This window comes from Schistosoma mansoni, chromosome 2 (assembly GCF_000237925.1).
Source record: "Schistosoma mansoni strain Puerto Rico chromosome 2, complete genome".
Lineage (NCBI taxonomy): Eukaryota > Metazoa > Platyhelminthes > Trematoda > Strigeidida > Schistosomatidae > Schistosoma > Schistosoma mansoni.
Genome location: NC_031496.1, coordinates 18,087,457 through 18,101,971, shown reverse-complemented (window position 1 = coordinate 18,101,971; position 14,515 = coordinate 18,087,457). Strand labels below are relative to the sequence as shown.

The 14,515-nt window shown below is 39.4% G+C and overlaps 1 protein-coding gene across 1 annotated transcript in view; it reads right to left on the bottom strand.

Moving 5' to 3' along the window:
- The window catches only part of Smp_122910 (ataxia telangiectasia mutated (atm)-related), a gene marked incomplete at its 5' end in the record, with an annotated part of 70,750 nt that extends 56,960 nt beyond the window's left edge, over positions 1 to 13,790 (bottom strand). The window contains 4 exons of the mRNA XM_018795948.1: positions 523 to 695; positions 1,110 to 1,211; positions 3,379 to 3,605; positions 13,559 to 13,790. Of these exons, the coding sequence (XP_018650209.1) occupies positions 523 to 695; positions 1,110 to 1,211; positions 3,379 to 3,605; positions 13,559 to 13,790 (734 nt within the window). The remainder of the gene's footprint in view (positions 1 to 522; positions 696 to 1,109; positions 1,212 to 3,378; positions 3,606 to 13,558) is intronic.
- Between the last annotated feature and the right edge of the window lie 725 nt (positions 13,791 to 14,515).

Sequence of the window (14,515 nt, the reverse complement as noted above, 5' to 3'; positions counted from 1 at the left end):
ACAACATCAGGAAAAGTCATCAATTTTTGTTTTAATGAGCAACAGAAAAAAGTAGATACTGATTGAAATTTCAACAAAACTATTGCTTTATACATTAGTACTGGAAGCTTCGAAGCCAATATCACTGAAGTTTACGTCACCAATGGACATATTGGTTGTAAGTTTTGGACTATAGAAAAATTAGAGTTCTTATGAAATGCACAGAAGTACAAATCTATAGGACTTTGAAAAATTCACCAGTTACAATACATGGGATATAAACCACTTATCATAAATTATAAAGTAAAATCCCAACTACCAATCGTATCGAAACAACTCACATGACTTGATTGCTCTTGCAGAATTAACGGAGCTGGTTCACTTTGGGTTCGTATGGATTCGATTAAACAATCACGATACCAAATAAATGGTGACGACGTAGAGTTTGTATCACTCACGGAATATCCAAGACCAGGAAAATTGACGGTACTCATAGAATTTGGATTAGTTTTATGACGTGAATTTCCAGTAGCAGAGAAAAACATTCGATTGGAAACAGATGATGCACCACCTTCAAGATTTGAAAAACTTCCAGGTCCTTCACCCATACGACTATGGTCCACACTTAAATATGTTCTGTAGCGTCTCTGTTCACGTTTAGCAGTTAAAATGAATGCACAACGCAACGCAACTCCAGCCAACTCCCTTGTAATCGACTGAAAATGGCATATTATTGAGTTAATTTGAAAAGTTTGAGAAAATGAGACATAAAACAATTCTAGGAAATATTGTACAAGACCATAAATATAGTTACTTTTTTTACCAGACTTATATGAACAAAAATCATAATTCAACGTTTAGATTGACTTCTCTGTTCAAAATAAGACAAACCTAGATGCAAAGAATTAGGTTTTCAGACGAAGCATCCTGTAATTAAACAATGGAATGTATCGTCAAATATTATTGGTATGAAACATACTTGGAACTTGTAATCTTAGTGTTGAGACAGATAAACATACAAAATGTCGAATGAGGAAAATAAACATATTTTCCACGTAAGACGATTAGAGCCGGCTAGTAAAATGCAACGTAGAAATAACATACAAATTTTAATTATCAAGGCAACTTACGTTCTTATCTCGAAGAGCAGAAAGAATGGCTGTAATAAATGAACCCATATGTTGACAGAAGCTTGTTGGTGTATGCAAAATAAATTCACGTAAAGTTAGGATCTGAAAACCCCGGAACGATCCACAGTAAGATGTAAAAGAAAATTACATTAGAAACGTTCCAAAACAAAATAGAAATATGTTAAACACATATATGTAATCTTACTAGTCAATACTGGGAGTTAGTTATAACAGGAAATAAGGGTGAATATGAAGTTTAATCTCTGAGTTAATATTTCACTAGTCGCATCCCCTCTGAATTGTAGACGCATGAACAGGGATTTCTTATTGACCGTTTATATTTCACCTATTTTCACCTTCGTGATCATATATTTAATTATAAACTTTCTAGGGTAACCGTTCTCCCTAAGAGTAATATGCAAGGTGTTTAGCTTATCTTCAACCATATCCGCAGAACATATAGTGCGTATTCCGTAACTGAGGGTTCATCGGAGAAATATATTGGCAAACAGATGGTGCTGCAATGGGTTCACCTCTAAGCCCTATACTAGCTAATACTTTTATAGCCAAACTAGAAAATGGTCCATTAAAAAAAGATTATTCAAAAATTCACATTTTCCTGTAGATATATGGATGACATGTTCATCCTCTGTAAAGATAATACATCACAACAAGACGTCCTCAGGCAGTTTAATGAAGTGAATCCAGCTATTCAGTTTACATCTGAAGAGAGAAATGGTCAAATAGCCTTTTTGGACGTTATCTTAACTAAGAGAGCGTATGGATCGTTAAAAAGAAACGTAAACAGAAAAAATACTTGAACTGGACAGTATACGCATTTCCTTAGCTTTGTACCCCTACAGTACAAACGAAACTTGATCAAAACCCTCAGTTACCGAATACGCACTATATGTTCTGCGGATATGGTTGAAGATAAGCTAAACACCTTGCATATTACTCTTAGGGAGAACGGTTACCCTAGAAAGTTTATAATTAAATATATGATCACGAAGGTGAAAATAGGTGAAATATAAACGGTCAATAAGAAATCCCTGTTCATGCGTCTACAATTCAGAGGGGATGCGGCTAGTAAAATATTAACTCAGAGATTACGCAACACAATACAAAAATCTTTCAACGTCGGTCAACTACGATTAGTGTTTTTTACGCGCCCAATGGTGACACCGACGCTAAAAGATGAATGACCTAGAATGACCACCTCGTTTTGTATTTATCAGTTCGACTGCTCCTGTGGAGTAAGTTATATAGGTCGTAGTTCTAGGAATTTACATTTTCGTGCTCGCGAATACCTCCCAGAGTGGCAAAACAAAGGTTTGGTGCAGAAAGGGAACAGCTTAATATTGGCCCATTTAGAACAAACTGATCATAGTGCTAGTATAAACCAATCACTTTAAATTATTTATAGGGTCAGTAATCTTTTGCCAAAGCTTGTCAAGCTTAAAGTCCTTCAAAAGGCTGAAGCATTAGCCATCCGGATGAAGAAACCGGAGCTACGAGTACAAAAGAGATATTATTATGTGTTTAAAATGCAGATTAATTGCAGTTCCTCTATCGAACTACATAGTTTCGCACATTAACCAGCTATCCAACCACTGTTACTTTTCCGAATAAGAGCCGCTCATTTGAGAAGTTTGCCTACTGCTAGTTGGTATACAGTGCAATAACAGCAAGTGATAGTTATTTAGTACGAACAACCGTAGAGCTGATTTTACAAAAAACAGCTATTACATGATGATATTATTGTTGTTGTTAATGGACCTTTGTTTAACTAAAAAGTAATATATTTTTATCACAGCGAATAATTATGTAAAATGTCTTCTATGTCCAATTTGGTCATGTACTTATTGAAACACAAGTGTTGCTCCGAAGAAATTAACTAGGGACATGATTATTTAGCTATAATAAACTGTTCGATTAGTCATTGCTAGGTTCTTATATTGATAATCCGATATTTCATATGCTTGAATATAAACTTAGTGTTTTATCGTTTTCAAAATGTATTTCAAGTGAGATATCTTTAATTTGATGTAATCACCACCAAGTTCCAGAAGCTACCGAAAAATGGTGGGAAACAGAAGGCTAGTGGTAAATCCAGCACTGAAACAAACGAGAAGCTCCAAACAAGAGATGAAAAACAGATGTACATTTCTTATTTGTGGCCTAATCAATGTTATAAATGCTTGAAAGGAAAACTATACAATACAATCTTAAGACGATTGTTAAATATAGAGAAGTTGAACAAACTTACTGCGAAGTGTTTTTGCGCATCAGAAATATCTTTCGATAGTATACTACAAGCATTCTTGGTTTGCTCTTCAATAAAATCATATGGAAATACTAAACCCAATTGCCCAATGAGCCTCGCTTCTAAAGCTGTTAGCTGAAGATCTGTAGTTACTGACTGAGTGAGCAACTGTTTTACAAAACGTTGACAATGATTGTGAACACTCATAAAATCCACCTCAGCTAAACAACCTGAAAACAAGGATAATTTGACAATTAAGGCAAGGTCAGAAGGGGTTTTGTGGAGATTTCAGTGTTTTTTTCATAGTTGAAATCATGAGTCAATTGAAGCTAGACCACCATGGAAAACCTGGAAGCACTGGACGGCCGTTTTGTCCTATTATAGGACTTCTCAGCAATGCGCATCCACAATCCCGCACTCGTGAGATTCGAACCCAGGACGTACCAGTCTCGCGCCAGAGCACTTAACCGATAGACCACTGAGCCGGCATTCAACGGTATTAATGTCTAACTTTAACCAATCCAAGAAGTTTGAACAACCGTTCACCGATTGTCTTCAGTGAGTTGTTATCTCACAACAGACGTGGATGAACTCCACTGGTCACTGCTTCCCACTAGAACTCCAGGACGTGTATCTTGAAGTCAGTCACTAGGCAAGGGTAAAAAAACTAGGGTCTTTTTGAAGGTGCTATTAGCCATATCATTTTAGTAGCAAATAAAAACAATGTAGTAGGTTACATAAAAGTTATGGCTTAGTGACTTTCTAGTGTGTTTTGCGAGTGTTTTCTGACCCTTAGAATGCTTTCTCATCTAGAGTTAATGACGGTTACAATTACGCAAGACATAACCAAAATGAAACAAGGAAATTGATATGGCAAAGCCTCTCTCGGTGTGAAAATAGCTAGGCTGACATATTGTGATAATGGAAACCTCTTAACACGTACAGGTCCATGTATTCGGATCAGCTATGCTTCATGTGGAAGCCTAGTGATACTACTGGCCTACCAAAGCCGAAATAGGTGGAAAATCATTAAAACTGGGTACTTCGACCATTAAGCTAACATCCTAAATGGCAGAAATGAAAAAGACACCGAAAATATTACACTTTTTACCATAGTACTCAAATAACATTACTAAGAACACTACCTTATCACAGGTACTATACTATTCTATGACAACACAATTTACGAAAATAAATAGTTCCCATAATTCCTCATGATCTTTTACAACCACAATTAAAAATACTTACACTTATAGCACCTGAATTTTCATGGCTAATATTACTAAACCAAAGGTGATGCCGATGAAAATCGTCATAACAATATTCATTTAAGTGCTTACATAATATTCATAATCTGTCAATAGTTGAGTGTCTAGGATAGAGGAAGAAACTTGTTGTAAAGACAAAATAGATTAAATCACTGATGAAATCTGAATGTAAAAACACGCTAGATAAAAAAAGACCAATACGAACAATAATAATAAAGGTATGCAAAAATAACATTCACACTTCCTCAATGTAACAGGACAAAAACTGATTATTGATTCGGCCCAGTGGTAGGTGGAGGCCATGGTAAGGGAAAGAATGGAACAAAATTTTGTTAACCTAAAATTTGGGTCGGAAAATTCCGGTCATAAACTGTTAGAACTTTTTAGAGACTTAGTGTATAGGGTTACATGAAGTAGGGGCTAATGGACTAGCCCCTGGTATTTTTAAAGATGGTGGTTGAGTTTTAGCAGTTACATTGACTGAGATCGAATTTAGAATCTGAGAGCTTAACGTAATCTAATCTGATGACTCGATCGCTGATCGTCCGAGTCTATCAGGAAAGGTGAAAATCCTCTCGTGACAATCACACAGAAATCAGTTTAATGAATACAATATCTAAAATATTAGCCTCAATAATACTTCCACGTCCAACTAGAACTCACAAAGAGCAAACACGAAAAAACCGACTTGGTTTCAGACATGAACCTGTATAGTCAGTCAGTCAGTCAGTCAGTTACAACGTAGAACTTCGTACGTACGTACATCAGTTCGAGTTGCCATACCACATTAGCACAGAGATGAAGTTGTCGATTCAAATCCCATAGTGGTAGAAGTAGTAAAAGTATAAGCAGTAATCCGAAAGATTAGGGATTGAAGATGTTATTGAAGGAGTATAATCCAGTGAAATAAATTTGGAAAGAGAAAAAGTATACGGACATGAAGAATTCAGAAGATTAGAATTTGGTAGAACACAAAGAGTGGATGCACCTTCGCCATTGCAAACGATTTTGAGCCATGTCATTCAAGGTCTCTAACCATCGGTTGCTATCATCTCGCGAATCCCAACCAGGTAGTCTACACCTACCAACACGACCCAGTCCACTTGTCAGCGACTTCATGGATTTATGCCATGTTGTGGTCTGGCCGCCCCTAGCTTTCTTCCAACCTACTCCTACACCATAAAACATTGCACGTCGGGGCAGTCGGTGGTTGGGCATACGTAACACATGTCCCAGCCATCTCAACTGATGAAGTTTCACTACTTCATCAATCGATTTGCCATCCTTACCTAGTACCCGTTTCCTAACAACTGCATTACTTACCCGGTGATCCCAGGATATACGAGCAATGCGTCGAAGACACCTATGATCGAATACTAGCAGCCTACGAATATCCTCTACTCTTATGGGCCATGTTTCACTGCCATAAAGTAGGACAGAACGGACTGCTGCACAGTAAACCCGTCCTTTTGTTGCTAGACGGATATCTCGCCTACGCCATAAATGGCGCAAGTTGGCGAAAGCTAGACGAGCCTTCTGTATCCGTGCTGAGATTTCGTCATACACCAGACCACAAGGGTTGATGAGACTCCCAAGATAAGTGAAACAGTCAACACGTTCAACTACTTCACTCCCTATCATTAGTTCAGGTGTCGATGCAACCCAATCCTGAAGTAATATTTTGCACTTCGAGGGAGAGAATCGCATTCCGAACATCCCTGCATAGTTGCTTATGGTGGTCAGAAGACTCTGCATTTTGTCAGCGTCTTCACCGAATAAAACTATGTCGTCGGCGTATTCTAAGTCAACAAGTGAATCTCCCGGTAAAAGTTCAACTCCTGGAGATTGAGATGATGAAAGTGTTATCTCCAAAAGCATGTCGACGACAAAGTTAAACAAGAATGGGGAGAGTGGACAGCCCTGACGAACACCACTTGAGGTAACCAATTCTGATGACAGTTCGCCATAGGCTCTAACTCGACCAGTTGTGTTCGAGTAGAGAGCCTTTATGAGGTTAATGTACTTCTTTGGTACTCCTTTCACTGACAAACACTGCCATAGAACCTCACGATCAACTGAGTCAAATGCCGCCTTAAGGTCTAGAAATACTACGATTGTGGGACGTCTGAATGTATGTCTATGTTCTAGGACCTGACGTAGAGTGAATATCTGGTCTATGCAACCACGTCCAGGTCGGAAACCAGCCTGGTTTTCTCTAGTCTGCTCTTCACGAGCTTTGGTTAGGCGTCCAAGTATTATTGAAGCTAATATTTTAGACACTATATTAGTCAAACTGATTCCTCTGTGATTGTCACAGGAGGACTTTTGTCCTTTCTTATAGACTGGCACAATCAATGATTGGGACCAGTCAGATGGAATTACGTCCAGTTCCCAGATTCTACCTAAGACCTCAGTCAATCTCGTTGCTAGTACTGGACCACCATCCTTAAAAATCTCAGGGGTAAACCTGTCAGGGCCTGCGGCTCTCCTTCGCTTTAGATTTCTTATAGCTTTTTCAACCTCGTAGAGAGTTGGAGGACTTGCCTCAATTTGCCATTCAGGACGACTGGGGATCGTGGGTAACTGAAGTGTGGCTGAAGGCCAGTTGAACTGATCCCTAAAGTGTTCTGCCCATCGATCCAATCTCCTGGATTGAGAATGAATGAGATGCCCATCTTTGTCTGAGATAGTTTCGCTAATAGTTGGGTTCCTAATGCCGGTTTCTTTAATAAGTCTGAATAGCTGTCTGCTGTTACCTATTGCCGCTGCCTTTTCCATCTCTCTTGCTTTCGCTACCCACCACTGTTCACGATCATTGCGTAGGCTTCTTATTAGCCTTCGCTTAAGCTGACTCCGCTCTTCGTTATGTTCAGAGCCAGGTGGGATGAGTTTTCGAGCATCTATCAGTGCGGTAGATGCTGCCGAGATCCATTGTTTCTCCCTAACCTTATGGCTTATCTTGTTGTGAATGAGAACACAGGTGAGGACAACCAACTATGTATTTAGCACAAATTACAACGTTACTTGGTAAAATACAAAAACCATGCTATGATACACTATTTGCAAAATGTTCTTCAATTGCCTCAGGCTTCATTGTTCCTGGATTTTCACACTAATTGCTTTTTATTTCTGTTCTTCTCTTCTTGATCTTCTCAATCTTCTGCTGTCAGATATTCTATTCCTTACTCACCATATATACTACTTATGTTGATATCAGTAGCTCACACCACAATCTTACTAGCGGATATCACTGCTGTTTCCACAGCTTTTCGGATGTCATTCCACGCTGCTTCGGGATGGCACAACTTACATGTCTGTCTTACTGTTTTTCCAGTTGTTCCTGAAATATATTCTTGGCTTGCTTATCATTAAGTAGAACCCTAAGAGGTTTCCCTGAAGTGTCTTTCCTACGTCCAGTAAGACGCAGACAGATACGTGCTCGCACTAGGGCATGATCTGAGTCTAAACATGTGCCCCAGAATGATCGACAGTCTTCTATCGAGCCCCTCCATCGGTGGCTGATAGCGATGTGATCTAATTGGGTCCAACGTTGGAACGAATTCGGGGGTCGCCATGTCAAAAGATGTTTTTCCTTATGCTTAAAGTTAGTATTTGCAAGAAATAGGCGGTTATCTGAGCATAGCTGCAACAGACGGTCGCCATTATCTGTTCTTTTAGCCACGACACCATGAGATCCACCCAGGTGTCTTTCCCTTTCACTTAGTTTACCTACTTGAGCATTAAAGTCACCAGCCACTATTACTACATCAGAACGCCTAGCTTTTCGGAGAAGGTCAGAAAGTTTCCTGTAAAACTCATCTTTTATATCGTCTAAGCTGCAGTCAGTGGGAGAGTAGGCAGAGACGACGAAGAGGCAACGGCGGGTTTCCCTATCTTTCCGAGTCCTTACTGATCCGTTTAGTCGGACAGCGCATAGACGACTGTCTACTGGAATCCAGTCTAAAAGAGCTAGTTCTGCCCTACGACTTAATGCTATACCTACTCCAGCGAGGCCACGGGAAGCAGCATCAGGGCTTCCAGATACACGAAGCGTGTATCGAGATGGCTCTTTATTTTGATTAGGTGAGGTCAAATGAATGACGCTACTCGGATCTTGTATGCGCGTTCCGGAGACGCAGCACACATCGATAGTGTAAGATTCTAGAGTCCTAGCTAAGGAAACCCGTTGTCCTATTTGGCACAATGTTCGGACATTAAAAGTTCCTATATGTAGTTTAGAGCGTGGTTTTAGGAGACCAGGAATAACGTTCCGTGTACTTGAATCGTTTTCCCTAGCGGTGCGAGGTGATGAAAAGACGTGAGAAGGGTTAGTCGTGGAGATAAAAGTTATTAGCAAGTGTAGGAAGGATTTTAATGTGACCAACCTGGTCTCGTGTGCAGTTACGGGTATGAGGGCTAATATCACTTCCCGGCTGCCCACACCGTGGAAGGGTATTTCTTGAGGGACCTGAAAAAGAAGTTGGATTAGTGTTGGTCATAACGACCTGGGAGCGTGACCGCAGTGCCCAAGGGACAACTGCTTGAGGCCGGTCACGCACGGCCTTTTTTTGGGGGATTTTTGACGTGTTAGCTCCGTTCTTCAAAGGACCTTACCGCCGGAGACGGAAATCCGTGGGATAAGGCGAGGTGTGCATTTTTAGGGTCGACCTTTTCTAACCCCACCCCTCCTTGTGGGAAGGCAGCATCGCTGTCATGCTGGTTGTCTGAAGGAAACACCTTACTGCCGTCACACCTCTGTACAGTCGGCAGTACGACTTCGCCTTCGGACCTTGGGATTGCTGCTTTTAGTCTTACCGTTCTTCAACCGACCTGTCTGGCATGGTAGGACCTTGAGGAACGATTGTTCCAGCCAGCATAGCTCGATTGCTTCATCATGATAGGCAAGCCCGACCACCACGTCAAGGTAGCAGCAACGGTCGGGCTTTTTACAGTATTAAAAACAACGAAGACACATTAACCAAAGTGAGTAGAGTGTGGTGTGAGTCTTCAAATAATTGACTAGGAAACAGGTACTTTAGTGACTATGTTAAGGAAATTAATCTATTAGTTTTCTAAAAAAAAGAAAATGAAACACTTCGTAAGAAGAAATTACAAAAAGTATACATATGTCAAACGTAATTAGGGGGATCGTTAAATCTTATTAAACTATGGAATAGAATAACTAAAAATAGCACAATTGCATATAAAAATGTTGCATAGAGAACCTTATCGTAAAATAAAAATGCTGTAGTTCAAACGGTATCTAAAATCTGATACTATCCAAACTAATAAAAGCAGTCAAAGAAATGGCATTTCGTTCGTCGATCGGTATTCTACCGATTCATTTTAACAACCTCCAAGTGTCATCTAGTTACATATTACAAAATCTTCCTACATAGCAACCGTAATGTAGAAATTATCATTTGAGGTTTCATAACCTCACTTTTGTGAAATTGACTTGTACCGACACAAAGCACTAAACTACATAGAAAATTACTCTCCCTTATAATGAAAGTATACCAACAGTTTTAAACAAATTATAGGGATAATTGAATATAAAGTCGAATAAAATTACTGAATCGCCTGTAAATATTATTGTCTACAGTTCCGAAAGACGCTGCAGGGCCATAAATAGCAGCATTATAGCTAGTATGTGTTTGAAAATCGTCCGCCATATTTAAGAAAGGAGTTAGCAAGATGTTATTTCCATCTTCTTTATAACTTCGTCTACGAAACTTAAAGATAGTTGGCAGCGACTTCTGAAAGCGAGGAAGAGGAGTAGAGCCTGAACTTGTTTGGAATTCTTCACTTTTTAAAACAACTCGTTGATGATGTGCGGATAATCGCTTGGCTGCACGTTCCATTACAAACAATCTCAAAGTCAACCAAAAGCAAATTAAGAAACCTATCTGAAGAGCAAGAGCGCTGTATATGTATATGTAGACCAAATACTAACACCCTGGCAGATTCAGAAACATAGACATACTTTTCGACTTCCCAATATAGTTCTACTTCTTGACCTTAAGAGGGCGTTCGATTCTGTTGGTTGTGAGGCTTTGTGGCAGGGTCTATCTTTTAAAGATGTACCAAAGAAGTAAGTCTACCTTGAAAATCTCTCTCCTTGAGCACCACTGATCGAGTCAGAGCTCATGGAGTACTGCCATCACAACTTACTACTTCAATCGATGTTAGCCAGGGTTGTCCGCCTCCCTTATTTTCAGCTAACTTCGTCACGGATATACTTTTAAAGATAACACTTTCATCGTCAAACTTCTCAGAGCTTGATTTTCCACTTCTTGACTTGGAATACGCACATGATATAGTCTTGTTTGGTGAAGACGCTGACAAAATGTAGTCTCCTGATCACCTTAAGTAACAGTGAAAACTATTGCTTCGCCATTGCTTTGCGTCTCCCAGTCAAAAGACGAGTTTAATGCCCAGAAGTATGCTCCATTTTACTTTATGAGTATGAAACATGGCCACTAAGAATGGAGGACATTTGCAGGTTACTAGTACTCAATCGGAGGTGTCTTCAAAGCATCGCTCGTATATTTTAGGACTATCGAGTAGCCAATCTCTAAGTTAGGAATAAGGCACTAGATAAGGATGGCAAACCGAATGATCAAGTAGTGAATCTTCATCAACTGAGGTGGATAAGACATGTGTTATGTATGCCCAACCACTTTCTACCTCGACGGGTGGCCTGGTGCAGGAGTAGGCTGGAATAATTTTTAACTGTTTTTATTTTACTGATTTGCATTTTCTATAATCTTACCTTTGATGCCTATTCTTTTTTAGCATCACTAATAGTGTTACTACTTTGGGATTCACTTGAACTGATGAATACAATCCCCAACTTCTACGTCGCGACTAACTGATGCTCAGTCCATTTTGCTGTGTACATTGTGTAAGTCGTTGCTTCACTTAGCGACAATGTACAATACCCGGAGTGGGGAGAGTCTGCTCTCCCTCTCCAAATGCTCTCACATGGCCACGCGTATATAGCCTCTGCCAAGGAAGTCCTACTCACTCCTTTCTCGTACCAGGGGTGTTGTTTACGAAATTGAGAGGACGAAAAGCGAATACCCGACGCTTTAACCGGGTCGGTGAACACGGAGAGTTCACCTAGGGGAGTTGGAAAACCCTGATTCTAAACCAATGGTGCACATGGGCTCCAGTATCCTGAGGGAACAAATGGCGTATGAATCAATCGTTAGTCACCGGCTACCATGGGACTACATCTCCTTGCGATGCTCCACTGCTTTGTGGATCAGATTTTTAGATCAAAGGCTCCGGGTGTGACCCCTAAGGAAACCACCTGCTTTGGTTTGGGCACCCGGACAGTATCACAGCCCTCACACAAATCAAATGAGATTTGTGTGGCGCATATATATTTGGTGCCCCTTTGTACCATTATTTATTTGTCTAAATAGATAAATAAAATAATCTTTAGGTTTATTTTCTTATCACACTTCAAAATATTGTGTCCTAATTTTAAGATACCCAAGATATAACGTAGTTATAAAGATACGTTTGTGGGAATCGATAGTTGACAGTCATTTACAGAATCTTTTATTGTCAGATCTAAGTATATAAACCGTACTCTGTGATTGACATTGAACTACAGAGTAGGACGCTACGATTATCCTACCTTTGAAAGATAAGTTAAATTAGGATACACATATGAGGTCCTAAGACGCATTCGTCGCGACATTTTCGTCCGAAACGTTTGAGGTTTACTGTATAATAACGTGGAGAATACTAAGCAAACCACTACAAACTGTGAAACATTGGACAGTCAAATTTTTAACAACTTGGTGGCTTTATTGGATATGAAACCAGGCGCAGTTATTTTATTAAATATCATTCTGAAATTACCACGACGAAAGTGCCATAAAACATCGAAACTAAGTTGGAGTGAGACTAAAGTTCATCTTTGAACTGTTAGAGATCAGATGCAAACACCGATGAACCACTGCAGCCATTATGTGGAACACTTTGTGTATTCATATATTCACTCACAACCCCTATTTCAATCGGTTTTTTTTAAGGAAAACCCAGCGCTTTTATTCGCCATTTCAATAATCAGTAAGAGAGAACCCAGTTATGTTTTGAAATTTAAGGGACAACGAGTTCTGAGTACATATAGCATTCTACTCAAACAAGGACAAATACGTGTTCTGAATAGTCAATAACGATGGACAAACGATTTTACGAGGGGATTACGACTCTAGTTACTGCAAGACGATGAGAAACATCAACGAAGTCGAGTAGAAACAGTGCAAACACAAAAACGTGTCAGAAAATTATTACTGACAAAACAAAATCTATCATAAGAATATCACAGCTTTGACAATTGTATAATCAAATAGTAAAAGCATTCAATTGTAGAAACCTATTGGACTAAAAAAACCCGACGTTCTATAAGAAGGATTGAAACGCTACGTTGATAAAGACACATCCATTAAAAAACAAAACAAATATTACTAATCAAGTTATCACTATTATAACGATGTTTGAATACATGTGATTAATATATGCTGGGCGATGAGCATTACAAACCCTCAGTGTATTTGAAATAAGCACACAATTCTGCACTTGAAGTGCATTAAGGCAATTGTACACACAGCACACACATACCCAACAGGCAAAATGAAAGTAGGAGGATAGTATACAAAATCAGTAACCCAAGTCACATCTATGTTTTCAGATTTTCGCCCTCGAAATTCTTAAAAACTGGGGGGATGGAGACCTGTTTGGTAGGAATAAGGCACAAAAATACGTTGAAAACACTTATTAAGTCTATATTGACAGCTAACATGAATTGTTCGACTTATAACCGTGCCATGTGTATAGAAAACATAACTAGGTTGGTGAAAACCACTTCATATTGGTTTCGGAAGCACATGACTTACCCATTGCGACTATAGCCCCTTTTTTTTCATGTACATCACCATTAGAAACTATGTTAATTAACTCATTACATAACAAATCCAAACATATAACGTAGTTTTGGTTTGATACCTCTTTCAGTTCACTGCTTACTACTTTGCATAATTCGGCCACAGTTTTAAACCTGTCATCCTCACTACGAGATTTAATCCCTTGCACAAACTGACTGATAAGAGAATTCGGGTTAGTATTCATTAAACTTCGTGGTCGTCATGTAGCGTAAGAACTTAATTTGCAATGACCCTGAAAATAATAAGTACATTTGGCTCAATAGCCAAATGGTTTTGAACAGAATAGAAGAAGTTTTCGCTTGACGGGATTCCGTATCTAGTAGCAGTGGATCACCAATACATCTATGCAGGAGCCTAGGTGTGTCATTGATAAAAGAGGAAAAAGAAAAAAAGGTAAATCATAGTAAGATATTATCCTTAGTTCTTAAGAATAGGACACGTTGCTTCTTAAAGGACTCCCAGGAAGTCTCTTGGACTAGCTCATCCGGTAGCAGATTCCAGTACTTTACTACTCTTAAGCGGTAGAAGTTGTGTCTACAGTTCGTTCAGCTGTGTTGTGTCTCTAGTTTCTGGGTGTTACCCTGTGGGTTCGTGTTCGACCTAAACTTAGGTAGATGTTGAAGGGGAGGTTCAGAAGTATTCAGGATGCTTTAAGCCATTGAAAGGCCACCTTTAAGACATCTGTATTCTGATGGTTAATGGTTCAGTTATTGGAGGCGCTCTTCAACAGGCTTGGATTCGAGTCCTCGAAGTGACTTCGTGGCTTGCCCTCGGATACGTTCCAGTGTCCTTATCCTTTTTTAGTGAGGGAGGGGGCGAATAAAACTTCTGAAGATTATGTGGAAAATTCTTCCGTTGAACTGGCAAAAAATGCGCTTCAGTGTTATCAGTGCAATGTTTGCTTGAAAG